We start from the raw sequence: 21,472 nt of genomic DNA on the forward strand, positions 1-21,472 counted from the left end.
TTCCATGCTGGTCTTAGTGAGAGGCTGGAGAAAGAGAGAGCAGGTTGCAGAGCAGAGAACAGACTGTGCTTGCCATTCTTTGTGCCTGGGAGAGTCAAACCGGTCCCTCTTTACAGGGAATCAGAAGAATGTAAGTCTTGGAAGGGTCTAGTTCAGGCTGTCCCTCTTCACTGTGGCAGATTTTTGTCCAGTCTTAAAAACTACAGTGCAGAGATTCCACACATTTCTCCTTGGTGGCTTGGTGCAGTGTTTCATGTCATGTTGGAGGCTCTGACTTGAGGCTACTCTTCATCCAGATTTGCTAGGTGTTTTCTTTTTCTGCCCAGAAAAATTGCTTGCACAAATTTTGGAGGATTGTCTGTACCATAGCTTGGACAGGAAAGCTACACATGTGGCGAACCTGGTCATATCCCCAGGACCTGTGCTGACCTATTGTACAATCTGTGCAGGAAACAGAACCAGGAAGCACTGATCTTCTTCTGTGGATGAGATGTGGTTTCTTGATGAATACACAGTAAATTCACCCTGTCCCAAAAGCATGGGATTTACTACATATATGCAACATCTCTGATTACAGAATCGGGAGGAAGTACCGGATTTACTGTGTGGGCACTGCAGAACATGAGAGAAACAGGCAACACACTGGATCTATGATCCTGCAGGCTAGCAACAGCAGAGTATTAGACACAGACATTGCTGCAGTATGTTGGGTCCTGCTTTGAGTTGCCCTCATCCTTTGTGGCCTGGCCCAGGCCTCCTGGGCCTCTGTCTTCCCCATTCACTGTTTCTTCCCCGTATTATGCTCATTAAATGAACATATATTTTGAGGGGACACCCTGGACAAAAGCACAGCAGCCCTAATGCTGGCTGCAGTGAGTGCCACACGCTTATCTTAAGCACCCTGACATGCTGCTGCCCCATGTCCTGCTGCAGCCCCAGCCCTGCACTGTAGGTGCAGGGTAGCAGAGCACTGAGGTGAAGAGCAGGGGGAAATCAAAAGCCACCAAGTGAAATACACAGAAGGAACATGTCATTTCGGGGAGCAATACTCCCCTCCTTGTCTTCCACCACTCCTCAAAGTTGTGTTTTTCTACCAAAGTACAGCTGTTTGCACGATCACAGGGTGACCTACAACCTGACCTAGAAAAAGGGAAATTCCACACTAAATAATGTTTTGGGGTCTTGGGATTTGCCTGGGTTGTTTTTATTTCAGCCAACAAGCAGTTGTGTTGGTCCAACTGAAGAGGCTATCTGACTGTCTCTGAGCAGAAGTGAGCAGCAGGGACTGTGCTGCACTGAAGACTGTAGCCAAGGGGGCACAGCAGCAGCAGGGATGCCTGGCCAGCATCATCATTCCTGCTCTGCCATGTCCCTTCCCCTTGCCACCCCCTCCACTACTGCCTGGGTATGTTGCGGAGTGCCTTGGGTGCCTGGGGAACTGATCCAGCTGAAAAATAATCCGTTAGAATAAAACCAAAAGGGACCATTTTCAGTGCCATCCCTTCCTTAGTGGCACCCACTGCATGGCTGGAGAGGAGCAGCCAGGGGGTGGCCTGTTTCACCCTGCGCTGCTGCTGAAGAAGACCCCCACACACCCCTCAGCCTTTGTTGCATGAAACCACAGCCTGAACATGGGCAGCTTCCTTATGTGTAAATTAACTGTATTATCATACTTTCTTTCTCAGCACAATTTTCCATTCTGAAGAGAAGCGTGGCAATTTTTTTTGAAAATTCACATTGTTTTGTTAGCAAACAAACTCATGTTTGACACAACATCTGCCATGTCTGCCAGATCGGCAGGGTTTTCTTTTTCTTCTCTTCTCTGGCTCTTTTCCTCCTTGATTGTTGGTTTGTTTGGTTTTATTTTCCCTTCCAGTATTCTCTTAATTTAGAGTAGACCCTTCTGTACCAGCAAGCCAGAGACTTGATTTGGGCAAAACAATTTGTACACTAGATTTATTGTCTTCCTACTTGGATGTCCATCTTGTAATGTCTTCCGCATCCAAGCCCATCCAAGTTTCTTTTCCTCTCTCTTTTTTCCTCTTTACTTTGAGCTTAGTGTTTTGAAGGAAGTTGATCAAACTGAGCATTCTTGTGATTTTGTGCTTGGTTGCCAAGAATGTCAGTGATTCATCTCCCTGTAAGGAAAAGTGCTGGCAATAAAACATTCCCCATTCCCTCTTTTTTACATGCAAAATACTGTCGCTGCTCAAAACAAGCAAATCTTTTTACTCAGAACAAAGTGTTACACTATTAATTGCATGACAACTAGAATTCTTTAAATACCTTTAAGCTCTATTCTTAGAAGAAGGAAATATTACCAGCAGAGGCCTTGAAAGCGATGAGGTGTAAATTACAAGTGCTAGTAAAGCACAATGAAATGGTACCTTGCCTCATATCCTTCATATTGTTACCTCACCCTCAGCAGGACCAAATTCCAGCAGTTTTTCCTTTGCACTTTGTGTTGTGGATATTTTAAGAACCCTTCAGGGAAATGCAAAATAATGTCAGCGGGGAAACTGTGTTTTTTACTTGAATGAGGGCAGTGCAGAAGCTGAATGGTCAGTTCAGTGAAGGGAGTTTAAGGTCCCAGTTTGTCTACTACAGCAGTGCTGGTGCAGCTGGACCTTGGAGCCACTCCCTGGGGACCTGCCACAGCCATGTCCCCTGCCTCATGCCTGTTCCACTCCTCTTCTGCTATGTCACTCCAGTGAGTGAAGATTTTCACATGTCCACCAAGCCTGGTGTTCTGCACACTCCTCCCCAAGAAGTCAGAGGGCTTGATTATAGTTTGAAGGTTAAAAAGGTAGTTTAAGATGAAATATGTATTGTTACAGACAGGAAAGCAGGATTGACCTTTTCTGGGAGTCTTTCTTTAAAAGCTATGGTATTAGGAAGAGACTGCATTGCTGTTTGTCATAGCTTTGGCTTTGCTCCTGGCTGGGCCAGGAAACAGTACACATGAAGTACAATTTCCCACATTCCAGAAGTGTCCCTGCAGACTTGCTCATGTTTCATCAGTGACACACATGTAGGACCAATAACACTTGCACCTGACATTTTTCAAACCTACCCAGGACCAGCTGTTTTCAAGCACCTTTTTCCATCTATTGTCTCTGCCAGCTAGTCTCCAATACAGCCACTCACAACACAGAATCACAGAGTCTTAGGGGTTGGAAGGGACCTCGAAAGATCATCTAGTCCAACTCCCCTGCCAGGGCAGGGTCATCTAGAGCACATCACACAGGAACGTGTCCAGGTGGGTTTTGAAAGTCTCCAGTGAAGGAGACTCCACAACCTCTCTGGGCAGCCTGTTCCAGTGCTCTGCCACTCCCACAGTAAAGAAGTTCTTCCCTCATCCTGATGGCTGGGATCATGGGATTGCTGTCCCAGCAAGAAACCAGGAGTGAAGAAGCTGTAGAATCTCCCACAGCTGTCATCATCCAGTGTGTGCAGAGCTAAAGAAGCTGTACAACTCAACTACTGCAGAGAGCAAGAGGAGGATAAACTTCAGTGCCCCCAGAGGCAGGTACACAGCCCATTCTCAGTGGTCTTCCACCACTGACACCACCAGAAATTACCCATTTAAGAAAAAGCACTCAAAGAATGTGGGATGAAAGAGTATTCATCCAAATCCAGGCATCTCTGAGTGCAGATAGAGAACTTCCCCATGAATGACCAAGGACTTCATCTGCGTTCTAAACATAACATGAAAAATGTGTAATATCATCACATGCCAAAACATTTGCATCTGCTGGTCATAGTTCCAAGAACTACAAGCCACGATAACAAATGCACAAATCTTCCCGCTGCTTGTGCAGCCCAAGATGGAAGAACACCCATGAATCCTTTCTGAATTTCCTTTATGTTGCTGGCTGAAGCATCTCTGATCAGTGGCTCCATATGGGCCTGGGTGAAGCCAGACCCATCGGGAAGAAGTGATCAGCAGATAGGCTACTGTACTTTAATGGCATTTTAAGACCTGGCCTATAGATAAGAATCTGTATGTAAGAATACTGTGCCCTGTGTTCTTAATATTCCACTTCTCTGTTTTCAAACCTCCATTCTTAGTTAATCATTCATCTCTTAACAGGTATGGAATCTATCCATGCCTCTACTAACACAATTTTTGCAGTTCTTGTATTTGAGACTTTCACCTCCTTCTATATAGTGGTGTCTCTTCTTCTACTATTTATTTAATAGAAAAATCTGAGATCTCTTTAAAAATTAACATTAAGTGATAAAGGTCTTATAAAAATCTGAACACCTGCATTAAATTGGTGTATCAGCTGGTAATTCTTACTCCTTTGCATTCCTTGAGCCCAAGCAAAACACTGGAGTATATTTTATTTTGATTCATATTGAACAAATGGAATCTAAGAGGTGTAGAAGAGCCGCTTCTCTTGCTCTTCTATGACCTGACGTTTTAGACAAATAAGTCTGAATTATTCTTAGCATTGTAACAGGGGTAACAAAGCATCCTGACTGTGAAGCAATGTCAACCTAAGGTCTTTTTTTCCCCCAATCCACTTATTTTTAAGTAGTTTCTTTCTTTACTTCCCCTTTCTTCATTTGAAAGAATTTTACCCCAGCCATTCTGTGAGGCACTTACCTATTTTTTGGAGTGCTGCACTTTCTTACACATCTTGTGAACACAAAAAAGAACACTGCTTATGGCAATCTGAAATGTCACAGTCTGTCATGCTGTCACATGAAGCATCACATCATGCAGCTTGTCACTTGAAGGCAGCAGCTTATGGACAGATGTAATTTTCAGACTCCAGCTGAACGGCTGCAGGAGGATGCCCTTTATCACCATTCCCTCTGGCCCACTGATGTGCCAGCACAGCTATTGTGTGAACACTTCCTTGCCCATTCCAGGCAAGAGGAATAAGATTATTGAAAACAATTTAAGTATAAAGTCTTTGTTAACCTGTTTCATTGTAAAAAAAAAAATCTGTGGAGAGTTCATTGTGACCAGCCCTGTCAGGAGAGTTGACAGAGCCAGTAAGGGCAGCACTGTGGTATGGAGCAGCAAGAAGTGTAAAAGCTATGACTTCTCCCCACTGGCACCCTGGCTGCAGGGTGCACCTCTGTCCATGCCCTTGTAATCACTCATCTGTAACCTCAAGGTTCTTCCATTGTCCTGCATCAAGACTTCATAGATTTGCAACAAAATGTCCTTTAAATTTCCCCAGCACCTTTTGCCATGTGCAAAACGCAATATAATACAGCTGGTAACAACAGGCACCAGGACATACAGAGATCATTATTTCATGGTCAAAGGAATGGGCATGCACAAATTTTCTATCAGCTTTTCTTTCTAAGCTATTGTGATGTGAGGAGCCAGTGATTCTGCCCTACTTTATGCCTACAGGACATTCTGTTTTACTGGCCCTATTCCCACCACTATCGTTAAGATTATGTCAGTGTTTCCACTAAGCACTGTGTCTCTGAGGAGCTTACAGTAACCAAGCTGTCAGAATTCATTCTGGGCTCAAACTTCACATATTGTAAATTCCCAGTGATGGACATTTCCTTTCTTTAAAAAGCATTGAGGTAATTGATATTGCAGTACATAGGACATAGCATTCAGAAAATAATCTGGTTTCAAATTGCAGTATTCAAAATGTTGCAGGTAATTTATCACAGCCCGAATATTTTGGTCATCTGTGGCCACTCAGGCAAAAAACCCCAAAAGACCCCATCAAAAACAAACAAAAAGTTACAGAATTGTATTTTCTGACCTGCCACATTGAGCCACAAAAGAGATTTCTGCGATGTAGCTGTGTCAGGGTGCTGAGGCTTTGCTTTGTGCTTGACAAGGCTTCCTACATGGAGCTACTTATTTTGGAGGAGAAATTTGCTTGACTCTTTGCAATGATGCTTCTGAAGGCAGGAAACACGTAATGGCTTACATGACACCAACCTTTGTTATGAAGGATGTGGCAGTACTCTTATAAACCTTCTGCAGGGCTCTGTGAGCCCCAGAACAAAACCAAATAGAACATTACTCTTGCTGTGGTTGACAAGAGAGGTTGTTGGTTTGGGGTTTTTGTTGTTGTTGTTGTTTTTTCTTTATCTACAGCTCCATTGTCATTAAAGTATCAGTGTGAAATGCCACAGATATGGAGAGATTCTTTATACTAAGACCCATTGTTCTGGGGCAGAAAACAGGGAACCAAATATCCATTGAGTGTGTGGGAGCCAGCTACCACTTTCAGTAGGAACTGTGTGTGCCACAGAGTGGGAACTTCTAGAGATGTATGGCAAGCTGAAGAGCTGCATAGCCAGGGAGATGTGTATAAAATAGGTGTACTTCAGTATATTCCATCAGAACCCCTGGAATATCCTACTTTAGGCGAAAAAGCTAGAGTCTTTTAATATTATTCTTCCACGGGAAAAATAACAGGTATTTGGGGAAAGATACTAGGATAACCATCAACCTAATCTGTTAATGCTTATTCATGGAAACATTCCCACCAAAGCATGAGCAGGACTGTGTCTATCCAAAGGAGATACTCACCCCTTTCTCAGACTTGTTGTCTTGTTCAAGGATGGGATCACATTAATCCAGGAAGCAGACAGAAAGGATTTGTCTACACGGGAAATGTAGAAGACAGTATCAAGGACACCTGTTCCAGACAATGATGGTACGAGGGGACAGGCTGGCTTTGCCACACGGGGTGTTTGAGGATGGTGCTGCTGCCCTCAGAGCAGCTGGAGCAGGGGCTGCAGCTCAGGCAGCCCCCGTGTTCCCAGGGAGCGTGGGCCAGGGGCCCACGCTGCCCACCTAAATATTTGCAATGAATTATAGGCTGACAGACTTCTGATGTTGTCCTCTCTATAATACACATCTTGTCCACAACTTTTAAAATTTCCACTTATTGCAATGACAACCCATTTATTCCTTCCTTGCAGTGTATGAACCTTTCTGTATTGAGGTAATTTGATACAAACAGTAGGGGGGAAATCAAGAATCTATGGTAGAGTATTACCCAAGTTATAAAAGCAGTTTTGTTACTCTATTGTGTGTCTAAAATTTCTGGAACATTGTAGCAGATGTATTTTATAGAGAAATGACAACACATTTTAATGAAATCCAGGTTTAGAGTCTGGCAACATTTCTTCCTTAATTTTATATTTTATAACTGAGTCTACTACCCCACCAGGAAAAAGCAACAGAATATTTAGTACATCTCACCATCACACCTTCATGTGTATCTGTATAGAGAAGAGAATAACTCTACTTGACAAAACAGGGCTTACTTTTTTTTTTTTACTTGAAACTGAATTCTCTCTTCCTCTGCTGGCAATTCCAAGTTCCAGTTTGCTCTGGTTAAATTAAATTCCAGGTTAAATTAAAGGAGTCATTAAAACTTTTGCTGGACCTCTCTTGCATAACACATACCCTGTTGTTGATTTAAATTGTGAACAGTTTTGCACTGTGTTGGTGTGAAGTGCTGCTCTCCAGCTCCCTCCTCACACTGCTGAGGGGATGCAGGCAGTGTCACCTCCTGTGTCCCTTATAGGTGCAGGGAGCAGCACCCTGGGCAAAAAAATAGAGGGAACCCTACTGATCCCAGTTCCTGTGCCCAGATCTGTCACAGAGCAAAGGAGTACTGTGGCCAACCTTCTGAATCCCTCACAGAGCCAGATGCATCACGTACAATTAGCTGCCAGGAATTCATTTGTCTCTGCTAACTATGGATAAATCACATAATAAAATAAAAAATAATATATATATGTATTTGTTTTATGAGAACATTTCTGACACAGGAGTAAGCATCTCTGCCAAATTGTGTTTCTCGAAAGTAGGTGGACTCTGCAGGCTCTTAGACGAACAGCTGTAGGTATTTAAAACGAACAAAAAGAATAGAAATGTGAGTGGCAAAGCTCATCTGCCTAAAATATTATTCTTGGAAACTTTTTTTCTGAAACTGAAAAAAAAAAAAGCATCCTGAGGGTTCTCTTTCAGGAAACACCTGATGTGGAAAAGTTCCATCCAAAGGGCAGAATTGTAACGTTTGGCCACATCACAAACAACTATAAACAGGGTCTCACACTGGCCAGTAATGGGGCAGCTTGTTCCCAAGGCCCACCAGTGGCTCTGCCCTGCGTGCAATGCCTGGGTGGTGCCCACTGACTGCTGGTACTGTCATGTTAACAGTTAAGGAACAATCTTGCAATATTGTATAATATAAATCATCTTCAAAGCGTTTTTATCAGCTTGTGGTCCTTCTGATGGATTTAGAAACAAAGAAGAAGAAAACACATATGTAAACTATGCAAAAGCATAGATTCCTCCTCAAGTCTTGGTGCTCCTGTATTAGGATACTGCCTTAGGGTCTCCACACACTTTATATAGATGGCAAGAGTCATTTTATACATTGCAAACCAAGACCCCATCCTGCTGGCCTTTACCGCACTGAGACCTTTACCTGCTGGCTCATGTGCAAGCTGAACAGGACCACAGAAGCCCAACAGCTATGGTGCATTTTGTGAGCCCAAATCATCTCAGATCAAAATGGGGCAATGAACAAGAACTGAAGCTTAGATATAAACTGTGTAATTTCCTAACAGTGCTACAGACTTCTTGAAATCTTCACTAACTTTGGTATAAATTACAGGAAATTACAGCACTGTAATGAAATCTGCTGGACATGAAGCATACAGAACATAAAACGGATCTGTAATGTTACTGTGACACGAAATGTAGGAAATACTAGGAATCACATTTGCTGAGAAAACGTGATGGTGTTGTTACCCCAGCTGTCCAAGCCTGTTTGCAGTAGAAGCCCCATCCAGTTCGAGACTTTGCTCACTAGGCTGATGGTAAAGATGTTTGAAAGACAATTTTGCTGTTGCCAGAACAGGGTAGATGAACCTTCCAGAATCAAGATAAACACCAAATCCTCTACCAGACAAGCTTTATGGGATACGTATACAAAAAAATTAAGGAGTGGTAGAGAGTCATGGTTAGGAAGAACTCACAAAGTCAGTCCAGAAGTCCTGGGAGCCTTGAGAATCTGAAAACAGCATGGTGCAGAGGGTGAGGCTAATTCAGCTTCTTTGTACTGAGATTCAATATACTCCCCAGTCTGAAAGGTTCAGAGTTCCTTGTTCTGGTCATCTGTTACAATTTTTCTAGTTCCTTGAAGGTTTACCTCAATGGTCGATGTCCTAAGTCCAGTTGTGCCACTCCTTTCTGTATCTTCCCAAGGACACATTTTATTTACTATCATCTTCTCTGTTCTGCCTAGAAAGGTTTAAGTCATCCAGTATCAACTGCTTCTTTTGTTTTTCCCTTTCATTCACAATTTACTTATGGCAAGTGTTTGACAGGCTTCTTCACGGTGAGAGTGACAAGGCACTAGACCAGGCTGCCCAGGGAGGTTGTGGAGTCTCCTTCTCTGGAGATATTCAAGACCCCCCTGGATTCAGTCCTGACTAATGTGCTCCAGGGGATCCTGCTTTAGCAGGGGAGTTGGACTAGATGATCTCTAGCGGTCCCTTCCAACTCTGGCAATTCTGTGATTCTGGTATATTCACACTTCTGAGAACACTCTTCTCATTTCTCTACGGGCATTCATATCTGAAAATAAGTTTGATTCAAAATTTGGGAATCTCCTTTGCAACAGTAAAGGCTACTTACTTGCTGGCATATAGAGTCTTACTCTACCTCACTGCTGCAGCAAGGACCTTTTATCTTCTCTGCAGCATAAACTATGTATACATATTTGCACATATATACACTGTTGGCACAGAACATAGAGTCCTTGACAAGTGGAGGGACCCCTCACCCCCCAAAACCTAAGAGAATGTGAAGGGAGGGTGAAACCATCAACCGTCTGGATGCTGCTGAAGGGACAGACACTATTCCATTCCCATTTTCTCCCTCCATCTCCCAGCTACTCCTGGGCACTCACTTCCACCGTGTATCTTGCACCCAGTCGAGCAATCCTGGAATCCGCTCAAAGTGTCAAAACACAACAAACTTAACAGAGAACCAGCCCCAGCTGGATAGTTTTTATCTTAAATTAGGAAATAGAACCTATTCTCGGAAGCATCTAGTGAGGGCCACACCTGGCAGAAGGGAGGGAAAACCCCTCAGGTGATGTGTGAGCAGTGGGGAGCTAAACCCCCCTCCTTTGACAGGAGTGACTTAATGTAAGAATCTGACATTTTAAACTGAAAATAAATTGTAATTGTTAATACAGTTAATGAATAATAAAGAAAGAGATCCTTGGAATTGCTTAAAACGCAGGCACAACTAGGTCAGTTTTCACATAAATAAAGCACTCAGAAAGTTCTAGCAGAAGGAACTACTTAGACTTATAACAGAACTGTGCTTTATTTGTTACAGCTGTTCCTTTATGATACCTGATCCCAGACATAAATTCCTTTGTTTTGAAAATGGCTGTTCACACACTGAGCCCAAAGCACGTGTTATCAGGGCAGATATAATTAATGTTAGGAGTGTAATAAGCTGTATTGTTGCCTGGGAAATCAAACCCTGCAAATGGTGGCAAGGCTGAGTCATTCCCCTGGGTAACAAAATGATGATATGCTGTAACTGAATGTAGATTAAAAACTGTACAATACTACCCAGGCTGGCTACCACAAAAAGGAAGTTAATAAAAGCCAAGGGTGAACTCTAATAGGTTATTGGTTCTCTTGTCCTGTGTTAGGTGTGTCATAAATCAACATTAAAAACCAATGTAATATTAGAAGTCAACTGCAAGAGCTTTATTTATTTATTTTTAATATAGCATGGACTCATAACCCTTTTTGTACCCAAAAGCCTTAGAGATTAATGTTTTTCTATTTTCCTTCGCTACATATTTTTTTAATAACAAATGCATTAGAAACATGTATCTACAGTGTTTGGAAACGTGAAATCAAACTGTGAAATCACCCTTGGAGCACAGGTATTTCAACAGTTGTAACACTTAACAAGCATATGCTTTTTTAATGGTGCAAAATTTGTTGCATTTATTTCTCTTGGATACTATACTTACACTTAGGAAAGCAGTCAGCACAGGTGTAAATTCACCCTGGATCTCCTTACTCAGAGAAACACACTGCAGCTTAGGGACCTGGAGACACAGCTTTGGTGGCACAGAGTTCTGTGTTGTGCTCTGCTGCAAGAATCAGCTGAGAAATGTATGAGCAGCACAGGAACACCATAAGAATATAGCATCAAATACAGCTTCATGAGACGGGTAAGGGACGGAAGCATCTGTGATGGAAGCATCTGTGATGGAAGCTGGGACTGTTCAGCCTTGAGAGAGACGGCTCCTATCACTGTGTGTCTAACAGGAGAGAGTAAAGGAGACACAGTCAGGTTTCTCAGCAGCGCCCCCTGACAGGAGAAGCAAAGGGCACATACTGACGTACCAGAAATTTAATTTAAATACAAGAAAACAAATAAACTAAGGTTTTAGTTTGGGGGTTGTTTGGGTTTGTTTGTTTGTTTGTTTAAATTGTGAGGGTGACCAAGCACCGGAACAGGCTGCCCAGAGAAGTCTCCATCCCTGACATACTCAAAACCCACCTGGCCTCGGGAAACCAGCCCTTGCTGGTCCCACTTTGGGCAGGGGTTTGGACCAGGCAGTCTCCTCCAGAGCTTCCTTCCAGCTCTTCCAGGAGCCTCTTATTTTGCAAGCACATATATTTCTGCATCATTTTACATAATAATTTTATTTTGGTTTAGTCTTGAAATAAAAAATAATAATAAATTCACAGCACTTGAGAAAGCAATCTAAGTGCAAATTCTGTGAAAACAAATGAACGGCCACTGATTGTGAGTAACAAACAACTCTCAATGTTTAAAAACAGTTATAACATCAGACACGTATCTCTCTCCTCTTTGTTTTGTAAGGCACAACCACAGACTCAAATTTAACCTCACAGAAGACTCTGTTCTTGGAAAAACAAGACCTTAATGTTAAGTGTATGTATTTGCTGTTTCCTGAATGTAATATTAAGAGAAGCTACATGCTAAATATTATTTACCCCTTTCTAATTTATTTTAATCTGCTGCTAGTTACAGTGGTTTATTATATTGTTTACCTGTGTTAGACACCTGTTTAAATCTGTCTCTATACGGAAAGAAAGGGCTTTTTCCCAGAGGCATCAGCAGCGGTATCTTACTGAAAGCTTTTCTAAGCATTAGAAACGAGAGAAAACGTGAGCAGGCTGAGCAGGGCCAGGAGAGACGGCTCCGCCCCGCCCCCCCGCCCCGCCCCCCCCCCCGCCCCGCCCCGCCCCCCCCCCCGCCCCGCCCCCCCCCCCCGCCCCGCCCCCCCCTCCGCCCCGCCCCCCCCTCCGCCCCGCCCCCCCCTCCGCCCCGCCCCCCCCTCCGCCCCGCCCCCCCCTCCGCCCGCCCCCCCCCTCCGCCCCGCCCCCCCCTCCGCCCCGCCCCCTCCCTCCGCCCCGCCCGCCTGCGCGAGCCTGGCCCCGCCCCCACCAGCTGCCGCCGTACCCGTCCCTTTCGTGCTCTCGCGAGATCCGCGGCTCCCGCGGAGACATCCGGGGCTGCCGGTTGTTTGCCCGGCGGGACAAGATGGCGGTGGAGTCGCGGGTCACGCAGGAGGAGATCAAGAAGGAGCCTGAGAAGCCGATCGATCGGGAAAAGGTGCTGGGGGTGGTGCCGCGTGTGCTCTAGGGCCGCTCCCGGGCACGGTGGGACGGGGCGGGCACCGGAGCGGGAGGACAGGGCGGCGCCGTGAGGCCTCGGGCCGCGCCGGGGGGAGGGGGCGGTTGGAGGGAAGGGGGTGCGAGTGTCCCCGTCACCCCCTCATCCCCGTCACCCCCTCATCCCCGTCACCCCCTCATCCCCCGTCACCCCCTCATCCCCCGTCACCCCCTCATCCCCCGTCACCCCCTCATCCCCCGTCACCCCCTCATCCCCCGTCATCCCCCTCACCCCCCGCACCCCCTCATCCCCGCACCCCCTCACCTCCTCACCCCCCTCATCCCCGCATCGCCCCGCAGACGTGCCCGCTGCTGCTTCGCGTCTTCACCACCAACAACGGGCGGCACCACCGCATGGACGAGTTCTCCCGCGGCAACGTGCCCTCCAGCGAGCTGCAGATCTACACCTGGTGCGTGCCCGCGGGGGAGGGGGCGGGGAGGGGGCTGCGGGCCGTGCCGAGGCGCTCGCTGCCTGGAGTTCCGAGCCTGATCCCGAGTGGCAGCGGAGTTCCGTAGGCCCTGCTCAGTGAGGAGGCGCGGGGCGCTGTCCCGGGGGCAGCTGTGCGGGGCAGCTGTGCGGGGGAGGCGGCTGCCGCCCAAAGGCCGCTGTGCTTACAGCCGTGGCCGCTGCGACGTGGCGTCCGTGGAAGCGCAGCTCCAGCTCCGTGCTGGTTGCTGCCCGCTGAAACTTGCTGCGGCTGAACTGCCCAACTACCGTTGCCTGTAAACAGAGGCTTCTGTTGTGGCGAATCTTTGGTTATCACAACGAATCTGCTCAACACAGTGGTTCCCTTTTAGCTAAGAGTTCAATTCCGTTCCAACAGACCTGTTTTTTCAGTAGAAGTAGTTGTCGCAGGCGGCTTGCACTGCTGTGTTAATGGTGTGTTGGTTTAGAGTCAGAGGGTGAAGTAATGTGTTTCTTTTTGTCTGGTCAGACAGCAGAACTTTAACAGAGAGCTGCTTTTTATTGCTTTCAGATTTAGTATGGAGAGCTGCTCTACTTTGTTTTGCAAACACATTAGATTTTGTTTTAGTATTTTGAAGAATGTTTTGAAGTGAATTACACTACTTTTAATGTCTCGTTTTTCCTTAAAGGTGTCTTGTTAGGGTTATAATTTGTATGTTATACAGTTGAATAAATCCATTTTTGTGGCTAGCAAAGTATGCAGTTCTAATTTACTTCTTAATGGGGTTTATGGACTCGGTCCAGACTATTGATGGTGTCTGAGCTGTTTGCCATCTGCAGAAGTCAGAACAGGCATTGTCTGTGAACACACTGCTCCTTGGTTGCTTGAAGCTTGGAGTGAGTGTTCAGTCTGTACAACTAGAGCTACTTCAGTTGTGATGATTGAGTTCTTTTGTTCTTGAAATTCTAGAAATGAGCTTTGGCCCTTGTTTGGTTGAAGGCTGGGGAAAGGAGGAGTGCTGTCTGTCAGGGCAGAAGTGGAGATCTTGATGGAAATGGAAAACTATTAGTGATTTTTTTTTTTTTTCTTTCTACATTTCCTCTAGTATTCAAGAAGCTATTTTAACATAAGACACCAGCTTAGGTGAGGAAATAGTTACAGTGTTCATTGTATGAACGTGTTTGAAAAAAAGTTCCCTGCTGTTGAAGCAGGGAGACACATAGAAAGTGACTCTTTTGAGACACATAGAAAAGCAGATGTTGAAATGTGCCCAGAGGTGAAGAGACTTGTCTAATATTTCAGTACATTAGAAGCTACAACAGCAAGATCCACGTCTGTACCAGATCACATTGTCTCTAGTGTACAGTAAGTGGTGAATTCTCCCATGTGGTGTGTTCAGTAAGCAAAGCAACTTCCTGTCACTTGCTCATGAGACCAAAAGGCAGTGTTGGGAATGCCTTGCAGCTGTTTAACTGTGCCCCTGTGTAGCTGAAGTGTGAGGTCTTGCTCACCTGCAGGTGTCACAGAAAGTTTGCAAAGGCAAGGGAATGAATGGTGAAATTGTTGCAAAACCCACCTTAAGAGGGTTTTGGGGAGCTTTTTTATTGTTGTTGCTTTTGAGAATGTGAACTGCTTTGGTTTGTTTAATCTAGGATGGATGCAACTCTGAAAGAGCTGACCAGCTTAGTGAAAGAAGTCTACCCAGAGGCACGGAAGAAGGGCACACACTTCAATTTTGCCATTGTTTTTACAGATCTCAAGAGGCCTGGCTATAGGTAAATGGCATTTCTTGTCTGGGTTTACAAAGACTTCAGGCACTGGAGCAGCCAATTATTGTTCATGAACACCTATTTTAAAGTTCAGAACCCACAAATCAAATGTTTAAAAGTTCTTGATAACTGACCATGTGATGACCACACAAACTCAAAGTTGTGCTTGGTGGCCATCCTTGTTAGCGTGTTCCCAAAACAGTGAACCTGTGTGCTTCATGCTGTGCTTGCTGTACTGGCAACCAACCAGAAGGGACCTGCAGTGTGTCTCTGGTGGATACAAGGTGTTGTATCTGAGAATGAGGTGTGAGTTTAGCAGTTGCTTCGTTGCAGATACCATCTTGCAAACTGGTGTGAGCTGACCCTTGTCATAGCCAGCAGACACATCCTGCTTGCCATCTGCGGGGCCCCCTTCAGTGTGTGTGTGGAAGGAGGGCAAGGGGCTCTCTCTAAGATTTAATTTAATACAGTATGAGATTCCTCTAGCCCTCTGTCCCATCAGCAGGAGGATTCAGTGTAGTTTTTTTGGGATGCACTTGGTGCTGGAGGGGGAAAAGCCCAGCATCATGTGTACATCTCTACACACAGTGTGGAGGGTGGTGTGGGGGTGGTCCTGAGTTGTTACGGGTCCTGTTTGGGACATCTGGACAGATTTACCTCTGAGAATCACTTTGCCTTTTGTCTCCTGCATGCAGGGTGAAGGAGATCGGCAGTACCATGTCTGGCAGGAAGGGCACAGATGATTCCATGACGTTGCAGTCTCAGAAATTCCAGATAGGAGACTACTTGGATATAGCAATTACTCCTCCGAATCGAGCACCGCCCCCCTCAAGCCGCATGAGGCCATACTGAGCTGTTGCTGCTTGGTATGAGGATATTTCCTCTTTATTCCTACTTGCTGTTCTAAAGCAGGCTTTTTTTTTTTTTTGCTTTTGTTGCTAAGCAAGTACACCTGAAGTTGAGCATCAGAAACAAAGCTCACTTTTAAACCTTAACATATAGTTTGTTTAGCAGAAACACTTACCTTTAGCAATGCCATTGTCCAATCCCAGATAGTCAGAGCTTGAACAGTAAGTCTGCATGTCCAGTGTCTCGAGATGAGAAGGATGACAGGTGTCTGTAGCTCTCTTGTTTGGAATAAAGGTGTTATTAATCTTTTTGATAGTGTGGTAGTGGTGGTTTTTTTTGTTTGTTTTGGGGATTTATTAAAAAGTGGATTTCTGCAAAGAAATGTGGAAGTTTGCTTTTAAGCAGAAGATTAAATTAAAAGGAAGCCAAAGCCTTTATCTGGTAACTTTTGGGCTTGTTGGGTGGAGGTTGATGGCCTTGGGATCCCTTGTACAGGAGGATTTCTTAGACCACTGCTGGCTGGATTTTGGGGGATGAGCCCTATGAGCAGTGAGGTGGAAGGCAGGGAAGGTCGGGGTTGCACTCCCCGGGGATGCAGATAATGGTGCCAGGGAGTGTGAGGCTGCTGTCCTGTGGGGGAGCCGGGGCTGATCGCCACAGCTTTGAGGGGCTGCTCCATCTAGAGGCAAGATGATGCCAGTCCATTGATTGGTAGGAGTCTGGGTGACACCAGTGAATTCCAGGATACTGAGGAGCTGCTCGACCTAGCAAAGGATGTGGGTCAGCATGCTGGCATGGCATCTTTACTTGAGTCCTGGAGAAGTTGGTGTGATCTTTCAAAATGGAAGGTATAAATCTCTCTCTGAAGCTCTTGCTTTTCTTAAACGATGGTCTTGAAACTCTTCTGATTGCACACTTCTATCCATAAGAATTTTTTGTATGACTTCAAAATTGTTTATTTATAAATTATATACATTACTACTGTACAAATACGTGTATTTTAAAACGACACAAAAATATTTTAAAAAGGTGAAATACTTTACAATATTTTAAATTATGCTTAAGTACAGAAACTGTTCTTCCTGGACCCCACTTATGTGTGTACCCCTTTGGAGATTGAGTTGTTTTGCACACCCCCCTTTGGAGACCGCTGTCTTGGAAAGTGGGAATGTCTGCTGAGACCTGGCCAAAAGATACCCAGTGTTTTCAGATCCAGGCTGACCAAGGAGTGTGCAGGTCTGTTTCCTATGAAAATGCAAGGGCAGGTGCTCTGCCCAGAGATGCTTTCAGCTGCAGTTAGAGCCAGGAGGAGGTCAGGCAGCAGGTCTGCACCCTGGCAGAACGTGGGAGTCCTGACCCCCAGGTCCTTGGCTAAGCAGACCTGCCGCGTGGAGGCCTGGCTTGTATGCCTCTATCTCCTGGGATGTTGTCCATAAACAATATATTGTCAGTGTACACTGATCAATGGGACAACATCCAATTTTGGCTTCCTAGAACTTAAAAGAAGGTGAATAGTGTAGCCTCTTCCCCATAAGTTCCCTTCATCTAATGAGTACATGTGATTCTCCAACCTAACACCATTCTGAGCTGGGTCACTTGCTCCTTAGCCCTCAGGTGACTTGCACAAATACTTGAAGCTTGTACCAAGCACCAGTTTCTCAATTTACTGTTACCCCTTGGGTGTCGAGGCAAAGCTGAGGGGCTGTGAGGTATCAAGGTCCAAGGCTGTTCTGTGTTAAAAGTTACTGATGAAGCTGGGGGGTGTCTAGCAGCCAGCTTCCAGAGCCTCAAAGCAGGGGGATAGCTAAGGGGTCTCAGTTGTCCATGGTGAAACTGGAAGGCAGTTCTGTGTGATAGACATTGTTCTCTGGGAAGCAGCTGATGCTGCCTGTACCTTCTTCCTAAGGAGCAGGAGAAAAGTAAATCAGCACAGCACTGGTGGATGGGGCCTGTGATTTCCCATAGCTCCATGCTGGCCAGTTTCTTCTGTCACTGCAGGGGGAGACCTTGAGACACGCAGGTGCCCCTGGTCTTCTAGCAGCTCCAGCTGTCCCCAGGCTGTCTCTGCTGGCTGATCAGAGCATCCAGCTGGTTGGGAGGGGATCGGGTGCTTGTTTTCTTCGGGTCCTGCCCTTGTGTGCTGAGAGAAAGGTGAGAGAAGTAGAAGCTGTAGCTTCTCCTTTGGGACTTCAGCTTCCTCCACTTACGGCATTAGAGGGGCAGTCACTAAGACTGCAGGACGTGTCCCTGTTGGCTGAGGACATTTTAATGAGCTGTGATTTCTATTTATTCATTTTTCTCTCAGAAGTTCCTTGGTGCATTAGAGCCTGAGGGATTTTAGGTTCAGTTCTGCCCATGGTTCACCCTCCTTTGTCCCCATTCTCTGGCTTCAAAGTTAGGGAGTTGTTATTTCAGCCTTTGCTAATGATGCTCATTTGCAGAATCACCTGCATCTGAGTCGCTTTTTCCCCATAAGACTAAAGGAATTGAAAAATGTTCCCCACCCTTTGAAGGGAGCTCAAGACAGTACAAATGTCACTTTATAAAGGACTATGAGGCTGGAAGAGGCAATGGAGATGGTCTAGTGTGGCCAGAGGTGGAATGGAGGGAATGTTTTTGCCCTGGTGTGAGGGCAAGGCACCTTGAGGCACTGTTGCTGTGCAGAACCCAAGTATTGGAACAGCTCAGTGACTTCTGTGTCACCAGGGGCAGGTTTGGTCAGAACCCCTGCCACCTGTGTGCTCAGTCATGACCATCAGATCATGCAGCTGGGGTTTGGCATCTAACACACCTGGGCAGACAGAAAGTGAAGACCACTGCTAAGAGGTCCACTTGCCACCAGGCATCACCCATGCTGCAACATGAGTGAGTCCTGCAGTAACCAGCAAGTAATGACAGAATTGTGCAGCTTCCCACCCAAGGCAAGGACAGACCTGCCATTACAGGTACACAGGAATATGGGGATTTCCTCATTTTTGTGTCCTGGCTTGTGCTTTAATTGCATTTATGGATAATTTTAAGGCAACAGCAGCAAGTGAGCCTGTGTCTGTGACTCAGCTGGTCTGGGAGGCGGCTTGGCTTTGCTCCTGAAATGGGAGACAGCCCAGGGAGGGCTTGTGTGTGCCCAGCTTGGGGCAGGTCTTAACTCACTTCAGACAAAAGAACAACTTACTGGCTTGATTTTTGGTGGCCAATGAAGCAAAATCACCAGGGAATGAATGTGCAGAACTGTCCTCAGTAGCAACTTCCTCAGTGTGGCTGCTTAGGTGTGGACTTCACCTCCACAGGACTGCTATGAAGTATACACCTCAGCTGACCTCTTCTGCTGCTTCAGGCTAAACATCTTATGAGATCAAGAGATTTGCCCTCAAAGACTTGAGCATCACACAGAAAAGTAATGCAGATGTGAAGAGCATTCCTCTTTCTGTACCTACTTTTATGGGAAAAGGCACTTGGGAGATGAGTGCAGATAGAGCTAGGGATTCCCTACAGCAAAAGTCCACAAGGCCAACAGCAGCAGTTTTGAAGTCAGACATGAGGATACAGTGTGCAGCTGTGAGATCAGACAGCACCATGGTACAACCAACCAGATGTTGCAAGAGGTGAAATGGTAAGAGAAGGTTGTCACCTGCTGAGCTCCTGCTGCACAGGAGCAAAAGTACTCACAGTAAAGTCAGGCTTCTATTTAATTTGGGGGAGAAAAAGTTTCACAGTCTCCCTCTGATCTCATCCCCCCCTCCACTACAGGTTCATGGACACATACAATGCATGTACAGGAACAGAGGCTACAGCCTCAGAAGAGCAGCTGGTTCCTTCCCTGCAATGGCAGCACAACCCTCTTTTGCACCACTTTTGGGAGATGCTGCCTGTGTCTCTGGTGGAGGAACTGGTGTCTAGATTAATTCTCCTTCAAGTTAAGCAGCAAGGAGGACAAGGCTCACACACACACACACAGAGTCAATACCCTGAGCTGCATCAGGCATGCTTGGCACTGCTTTTGCTGTCTGATGGGAGCAGTTGTGGAGGCTTCAGTTTTGCTTTACAGCTCTGGTCAAAAGCAGAAACAGTCATGATGCAGCAGGAAGACATTAAGCATTATCAGCAAGTTCTCACTCTTGCATTGAAAGCATGGGAACATGAGAAGGCCTCAGAAACCCTGCTGTGTCACAGCAAATGAGTGACAACAGCTATGACTGTGTTCAAAGACCAGCACTGTAAGTGATGCAACAGCTAAGACACAAACTGCCAAAACCAATGGGATTCAGTTACCTGCTGCTCTTGTCTCAGCCCTTATCTCTAGACATGACAGCAGATCAGCTAGATTAAAAAAAAAAAGGCATCAGGACAGGACCTTGGGGAGTGTGAACTGTAAAGCACCCATATCATGTCACACACAGCAGACAATGAGGTGCCCTGCAAGGCAGTGGAGATGATGCATGGCTAAGGGCTGGGTTCAGAGGAGCTGGAGAGTCTGGGATGCTCCCTGGGGTATTTCTGGTCTCACAGAACTGACAGGATTAAGTAGAGACATCCTAGTCCAAAAACTCACTTGACCTCTTCAACACTCAGCAAGAAAAGCCAGTGATTGCTGAAAGTGACAGCCTCAAGGACACCTCTGGGTGAGCTCCTCTTAGTGCTGGCTGAGGCATCAGTTCCCCACCCTGGGCTTCTGCCAAACATGAGTTAGTGTCTTCAGGCTTCAAGATATCTGAGTGTTTTTTCCAGGGGCCTGAAAGTGCACCTGGCCCAGACAGCCCCACTGCATCTGCTGTTTGAATCCAGCATTCATTTCCCTGAGTCCTCAGCACAAGTTTGAGAAATGTAAAAGACCTTCCAGCACTTCATTGCTGAGCAACAGATAGGAGCAAGCACAGCTGACCCTTTCCTATCTAGTCTTCTGCTGAGGTCTTATAGCTGAAAGCCATGAAGCACGTACCCTAGGCTTCAGGGGAGAAGAGAGCAGAGCCCCAACAGTGGTTCCAGTTGGAGCATTTGAAGAACAGCACCAGCCCTCACTACGAGCCTGCTCAGCTAGCGCTGAGCTCTGTCCTGCAGCCCTTGCCCTGCCTGGAGCCTGCTGGCCAGCACCCCACACTCCTTTGGTTTCAGAACTGCACTGGAGAGCAGGAGGCCTATGCTTGAAAGGGAGAGGAGAATCACAGGAGCATACTGGTTGGAAAGGACCTCTAAGATCACCAAGTCAAATCATCAACCAAAAAACCCCACAACCTCAGCTACTAGAGCATGTCCTGAAGTACCAAATCTCCACAGCTTTGGAATGCCTCCAGGAATGGTGACTCCACTACATTCCTGGGCAGGCTGTTCCAGTGCCTGACCACTCTTTTCAGTGTAGAAATTCTTCCTCATACCCAACCTAAACCTGCCCTGCCACAACTTCAGGCCATTTCCTCTGGTCCTGTCGTTATTCACTTGGACTCCAGTTATTGCACTAGTGATTTATAAAAATACTAATAAAAGCCCCACAGGAATCTCTACAAATAATGCTTGCCATTTATCCCTTTAAGAACCATCTGGGAAGTTCCATTTGACTGTAACATTTGTATTTTTAATTTAACCTCAGGCAAAATATTCCTAAGGTAAGAAAACACTGACCACTTTACAGGGGTTCCAAGGCAGAACAATTGAGACGCTCCTTTGACAACAACTGGGATTATGAAGGGAAACTTGTTAGCTGACACGTTTGATAAACAAATGAAAGAGATTACCACAGCAAACGAAGGAAAACTA

General features: G+C 45.9%; 1 protein-coding gene and 1 long non-coding RNA gene across 2 annotated transcripts; one reads left to right on the forward strand and one right to left on the reverse strand.

Annotated features, from left to right (window-relative positions):
• Positions 1–10,744: 10,744 nt before the first annotated feature.
• Positions 10,745–12,565, reverse strand: LOC127395149 (uncharacterized). Its single transcript, XR_007891737.1, has 3 exons — positions 12,488–12,565; positions 12,076–12,167; positions 10,745–11,315 (listed from the first exon to the last, which is right to left on the reverse strand). It is a non-coding gene; the product is annotated as an uncharacterized LOC127395149 (long non-coding RNA).
• On the forward strand, positions 12,517–16,037 carry SAP18 (Sin3A associated protein 18). Its single transcript, XM_051641617.1, has 4 exons — positions 12,517–12,640; positions 13,000–13,109; positions 14,759–14,881; positions 15,571–16,037. The coding sequence occupies exons 1-4, from the start codon at positions 12,569–12,571 to the stop codon at positions 15,725–15,727; spliced, it is 462 nt and encodes a 153-aa protein (XP_051497577.1). The 5' UTR covers positions 12,517–12,568; the 3' UTR covers positions 15,728–16,037.
• The last annotated feature ends 5,435 nt before the right edge of the window (positions 16,038–21,472 follow it).

This window comes from Apus apus, chromosome 1 (assembly GCF_020740795.1).
Source record: "Apus apus isolate bApuApu2 chromosome 1, bApuApu2.pri.cur, whole genome shotgun sequence".
NCBI classification, from domain to species: domain Eukaryota; kingdom Metazoa; phylum Chordata; class Aves; order Apodiformes; family Apodidae; genus Apus; species Apus apus.

What these genes read in the sequence shown, in the direction of transcription:
- SAP18 (XM_051641617.1), top strand. Translation starts at nt 12,569, where the DNA reads ATGGCGGTGGAGTCGCGGGTCACGCAGGAGGAGATCAAGAAGGAGCCT. An exon ending in AGCCGATCGATCGGGAAAAG is followed by an intron (nt 12,641 to 12,999) that starts GTGCTGGGGGTG and finishes ATCGCCCCGCAG; the next exon opens with ACGTGCCCGCTGCTGCTTCG. An exon ending in GAGCTGCAGATCTACACCTG is followed by an intron (nt 13,110 to 14,758) that starts GTGCGTGCCCGC and finishes TGTTTAATCTAG; the next exon opens with GATGGATGCAACTCTGAAAG.